The 6,000-nt window shown below is 52.0% G+C and overlaps 1 protein-coding gene across 1 annotated transcript; it reads left to right on the forward strand.

Moving 5' to 3' along the window:
* The first annotated feature begins 329 nt into the window (after positions 1–329).
* Positions 330–5,460, forward strand: COPRS (coordinator of PRMT5 and differentiation stimulator). The gene is made up of 5 exons (XM_031968731.1): positions 330–711; positions 823–1,229; positions 3,107–3,188; positions 4,643–4,849; positions 4,967–5,460. The coding sequence occupies exons 1-5, from the start codon at positions 330–332 to the stop codon at positions 5,134–5,136; spliced, it is 1,248 nt and encodes a 415-aa protein (XP_031824591.1). The 3' UTR covers positions 5,137–5,460.
* Positions 5,461–6,000: the final 540 nt, after the last annotated feature.

The following is a 6,000-nucleotide window of genomic DNA, read 5'->3' on the forward strand; positions in this document are numbered from 1 at the left end:
CCCCGCTCCCCCGGAGAAAATAGACACTATGGAAGTGCTTTGTCCCAGCCTGTCTTAGGCCTCAGCGAACGCGATCCGGACCTTGATCTGGGCCTCCCCGACACTCCCATTCGAATGCCCAGGATAAGTGCTTGGCATTTCTCCACGTGGACAGATTTTAACTCCGGATTCGATGTGCGAGCTCGCCGTGAGCCTGGATAGTTTCACAGTCTGTTTCTACCCCAGTCCCTGGCCTAGAGCCTAAAGACTCGGGGCTCCTTCCGCTATCCCACCCTGCTGCTTGGGCAGCCCGGACCAGTCCAGTCTTCCTTGCTGGGCCCAGGCCCTCTATGGAGGAAAGGGGTCGGGACTACAACGCGCTCGGCAAGCTGCGTTTGGGACGGATGCCAAGCCCTTACCCGGCGGGAGGAGGGCAGGGGCGATCTGGAGGGGGAGGACGAGGCGTCCCTAGGAAAGTCAGCCCAGCAAAACGCGTTAGGAAAAGGCTACCCTGGTGCTGGCGGGCAAGGCCAAAGGCCCTCTGCCCCGGGGGCGGACCTGCTTGGGGGGATGCCTCGGGACTCGGATCCATCAAATGCTGGGTAAAGGGAGGAGCCGTGGGGCTCCCGTGGCTGCCAGCTGGGCTGGGCTCCCTCCCAGAATGGCCCTGCGGGACCGGGAGGCGGAGACCGGGGCCGGGCCCCGTGCAGGTCCGTTTGGCCGGACGCGTTGGCGCACGGTCGGATGAGGCGGGCTGGCGGTCGTGGGCAGATTCGGGCCACGTTCCCCTCCCCTGACGGGCTCAGTCTTCTCTCCTGGCTTGTCCGGTTCCGTCGCCGGCAGACTTCGGCTCCAGGGGTAACGCGCTAGGTCCATGGCAACCTCCCGCAAAGCCCTTCCTCGGCTCCCAGTCCTCGGGGATTCCCACCAATGGCCCCGCGCGTGTGGCAGGCCCCGCCCCCGGCCCACGTGATCCAGACCCCGCCCCCGCTGCTGATTGGGCGCTCCGTGTTGCCTTTCGGCCGGCAGCATGGGGAGGTCGTCACGTGGGGGCGGCGGCGGCAGCCGCGGCGCCTCGGGGACTAGCGGGCATGGAGCCGCGGGCTGCAGGGGCCGAGGGCGGCGAGGGGCCGGCAGCCCCGGAGGGAGAGCCGCCGCCGCTGCGAGGCGCGCGGGCGCAGGAAGAGGAAGAGGGGCCGAGGCCAAGGCCGGAGCTGGAGTCGCGGGAGAGGCCTCCCAGGCCGGCGGCGGTAAGGCCGGAGCCCCCCGCGCCCGCCCGAGCCCGAGACGAGGCTGGACGGAGACGGCGGCGCGGGGCCGCCACACCCCCTCCGCGAGGGCCCTCCGGGAGCGACCCCTCGGGGCCGGAGTCGGAGCGGGGAGGGAGGTGTGGCCGCCCCGGGCCGCTGCAGGAGGCCTTGGGGGGAGGGGAAAGCTGGAGGCCTCGGCCGCTGACCCTTCCCCTCCGCTTGCGGGCCCCTCTTTCTGTGTCCCGAGACTGCCGGCCCCAATCCGCGGGCCCCCCTAACCCTTCAGCTTTCTCTGCCGCCTTCCACCACTGGCTGGCCTTCTCCCCCATCCCTTCCTACCTTTCCTCCCCCCCCCCCCCCACAGACATCCCCCCCCCCCCACATAGCCTCCCGCCCTCTTCCCTCCCCCCACTGCTTTGTGGCCCTGAGGGACCCTGGGGGCCCCTCTGCAGAGCGGGAGAGAGGGTGGTCAGGAGGCTGGTTTTTCCTTCAAGAGACGAATATTTTCTCTTGGAAATGAGTCTGTCAGTTACTTAGCATTTATTGAGCACCCACTAACGCCAGGCCCTGTGCTAGGCTGGGGGGGGGGGGGGGGGGGGGGGGGGGGGGCGGGGGGGGTTGGGGGGGCGGGGAGGGGGGCAACGATGCCAGACTGGGGGGCCCTCTCTGGTCCTGGGAGGCCGATCTTGCTGGCCTATTTTTTATTTAGAGCCAGGTGTTGTCCAGCTCTTGGGTCTGGGGGAAAAACGACCTCTTTACTTGGGCGTCATTGATTTGCTTTGTAATCTTGTATATTTTCCTGTGTGCATAAAAGCAAGATTGTGAAAAGAAGTTCTTAGGCTTCCCCAGGCCGCCCAAGGCATCCAGGACACAAACAAGATTTAAGAACTCCTCTGCTTTGGGGAATCAAAGCAAGCAGCCCACCGCTGGATGCCAAGGGTTCATTTTGCGCTTAGGAAAGTCCTACTACTGGTGGTAGGAAATCATTCAGCCCTAAGTCAGATCCAGACCTCATTAGGATGCTGCAATGTACAGCCTGGTGGTCATCCTTGTTGCCTGCAGAATGTTCACCTAGCAAGCCTTGATTAACATTGTGCCTGTTTAATAGTCTGTGGAAAGTCTCCTTGAATGGACTAAGATCCTCCACTTCTTGCTTATTTTGCTCGGCTCTAGTGAGAGAACCTGTAGTGACTTGGTAAAAACTGTACCTTACCCCACAAAACAAAAACTACCCGGATAAGAAACCAAGATATGGTGGTCGATATACACTTATTGGGTATTATATACCAGGGTGAGAAGAGCAAAAGTTCTTTACCTTTCTTGTGCCCTGAGCCTGAAGGGTCTCTTCTCAGAATCATGTGGTTAAATGCATAAAATAAAACACACAGAAGTGAAACCAGTTATTGAAATTCAGGGATCAAACTGTTTTATAAACCAAGGCACAGCCACTAGATTGAGAGCCTTTGTTGTAGAGGAAGGATAAAGGAGTGGGGTGGGTGGGAGGGAGTAGACTGTACTAGAGCAGATTTTTCATCATTCCATGAGCAAACTGGGCAGGGAGAATTGGGTATGAGCATTAAGAAAGAGATGAGATCTTGGGGGGCATCTTGTCTAACCCCTCATTTTAGAGATGAACAAATGGAGGCTCAGAGAGAGGAGGGATAACTGGGGTCATATGGGTATTTCTCGGTTTGAGACTTTGAGGGACTATTAATAATGGAAGGAGGGAATATGTTAGTGATCTTGTTTGGCAGTGGAGTGGGAAGAAAGCATGGCGGTGGCCGAGATTACTTTTACAAAAATGTTCCTAATAAGTGGTTATTTTCTTTCAACCAAGAAACATTGAGAAAATTCATAATTGTTTTTTCTTTGTTCAGGTCAGCTTGGCCATGTCTGACCACTTCTATCAAAAGAAGGAAGGAGAAGAGGATGAGGTCATGAGATGGAGACCAAAACTAGGCAAGTAACCGTCATTGCACAGATGTGGAGTTATGGAAGGTCAGAGTTTGTGACCAGAACGGGGGTCAGTGAAGCTACAAAGTGGCAGGGCTTTTGCCATATTTGATGTGCTGTGGGGAGGCCCCCTCCAAAACTCTGTGGTCCCTTGTGATTATAGGTGCCACCCGCCTCAACCCCTTGTCTTGGGATCTGAGCTGAGATCCTCAGCTTGTGTGTTGGGGGCCCTGGCATCTCCTCCTTGTGTGTGTTCTTTTTTCCACCTCCTATCTAGCCCATCTTCTTTGTGAGCTATCTTTTCTCTTTTCTATCTTAATTATTTTCCCTCAAAGTTGTCTGCAAAGCAACCTCAAATACCTAGGACTCTATTAGCCTTCCCCAAGATTGTTTCTTTCATCATGTAAATGCCTCTTAAAATCCTGCTTTCTCCACAAAGCCTTTTTGAATTCCAAGTAATACTGATGGTTTCTCTTCTCTGTCCTCTGAATGCTTCTTGTGGCCAGCTTCTTGCCAGATTTACTTTTCCCAGGGCCCATTGTCCATAGGTGTTCTCTCCCTCCATGGTGGGTGGGTGGGGGGAGAATGGAGCAAAGTAGGGAGGTGAGGTCACTCAGACTTGTGTCCTTTCTGCAAGATACCATGCTGCCTTTCATATATATATATATATATGATATATATATTCATATATATATATATATAGGGATTAGTCCTAAGGAGGGTAAAAATTATCTTATCCCATGATTTCCAGTTTATTCAAGTGTGACATCAGAAATTGTGTAGAAACCTAAATGATAATGGATGTGCTCATTGAATCCTTTGGGAAAACTAGAGGACAAAAAGTCTACTATTGTTTCAATGATACTTTTAAACAAATTATTACTAGAACAGCATCTGTGTAGATTTGAGAAATTAGTAATATTTCAAGGTCTGAGTCACTGTTTAGTTTACAGAAGCATATTGACCTATTTAATAGTGAGTCACACTAGAGATTTGGGCCTTGCTTTGAGGAGTATTCACAAGTTACTTTGACCCCTGTGGCTGTAATATGGTTGTGGTGCTGGTGTGGGGTGAGGGAGAATGCTGATTTTGTCCATCTCCCTTTTTTTTTTTTTTTTTTTTAAATAAGTCAGAAAATAGTATTGGTAGGTGACTTACATACAGAGATGGGGTTAAGTAACCTGTCCAGAGTCACGGAGCTAAAAAGTGTTAAGTGTCTGAAGCCAGATTTGACTCTAGGAGCAGTGCTCTACCCATGGTGCCATTTAGCTGTCTTGACAGATACATTTTGTGTCATCCAAATCATTATTTTCCTCTGCCATTGCTGTTAGTTGGCAATTTGCTGACCTTTTACAATGGTGTTTTGCTTTTATTTAAAGAATTCAGAACAGTTTGATGGTCATCCTTGTGTTTGCCAAACATTTATGGAACTTTTCCTCTTCTCTTTGCTGACTTTGCAGTCTGTGGGGCTCAGGGTATGTCTACCAGAGGGGAGGAGGACCATCTTGAAGAGGATGATGTGCAGGATTGCGGGGACTCTGAGGAAGACTTGAACTGGGAGCTGGAAGACGGGATGGAGAACATCGTCCCTACAGAACAGAAGGCCGAGTCTCCTATTAAGGAAGACTGGGACACTGAGCTGATCGCAGATCAAGGGAATCCGTACGGTAGGTGTGGCGCTCCCTCTGGGCCGCCTAGTCTGGACTTCACTAGGCTCTCCCATGGGTCTGGGTGGGCCTGTAATCTCTGAGGCTTTTCTCCTTTATTTTTGAAACTTCTTTTAGGTGCTGAAGACATCCACCGTGCCAGCATTCAAGAATTCTGTTTTTGGGCACCTCGAGCCCAGCAGGGAGACATGATCTATGACCCCAGCTGGCACCACCCTGCCCCCCTGACTCCCCACTATTCCAAAATGGTCTTTGAGACGGGGCAGTTTGATGATGCTGAAGACTGATGGGAAACTTTGGGATGCTTTTTTGCCTTGTGGGCCGGCCTGGAGGGGGTCTCCCCTTGGCCTTCTCCCCATCCATCACATTCCCTCATTCCCGCTTGTGAGGTGGGTTCTCACATGGGGAACGGTGTTGGGGTGGATCCTGGAAGCTGCTGCATTTTCATAGACTGTTGTGTTTAAGAAGGGAAAGAAGTTCTTTCTCTCAGTTTTCTTTTGGGTTTTGTTAGCACAATCTTTCCTGGAACAAGGGCACTGTGGCATCAGAGGAGGGGGGAGGACCCTGATTGGGGATTTTTTTTTCTTAAATAAAAGTTAAAAATCAGAGTGTTGCTTTTGTCATTCCCCATGCCTTTTAATTGGGTTCTTCTGAACCAACTTGGGCTTATGGCTGCCTGCTGCCTGCTGCCTGCCTCTTTTCATATTTTTAAAAAAGAAATCACTCAGTAAAAGTAAAAGTTTGGATATTTACTAGCTCTGTCTTTGTGTCACTGTCTTATTGCTGTTGATTAGGAAAGCCTTTCTGAAGGCCTTCCCTTCCATCACCTTTTATTATTTTCTATCTATCTATTTATCTATCTATCTATCTACCAATCCATCCATCTATCTATATCTAATATTTCAATATTTATATGTTAGAATGGGGATACATAGTGGTGCAGTGGGTAGGGTACAGTGGGTAGGGTACTGGGCCCGGAGTCAGACTCATCTTCTGGAGTTCAAATCTGGCCTCAGATGCCGGCCAGATCCTGGTTGTAACCCTGAGTTTCAGACCCAGGTTAGGAGGAGCACTAACACGCCAGAGCTTGTGAGGCTGGTTACCCTACCCACAGTTCCAGAGTAGAAAAGAGTGACCACAGACCAGAGCAC

The sequence above is a fragment of the Sarcophilus harrisii genome, chromosome 4 (assembly GCF_902635505.1).
Source record: "Sarcophilus harrisii chromosome 4, mSarHar1.11, whole genome shotgun sequence".
In the NCBI taxonomy this organism is placed as follows: Eukaryota; Metazoa; Chordata; class Mammalia; order Dasyuromorphia; family Dasyuridae; genus Sarcophilus; species Sarcophilus harrisii.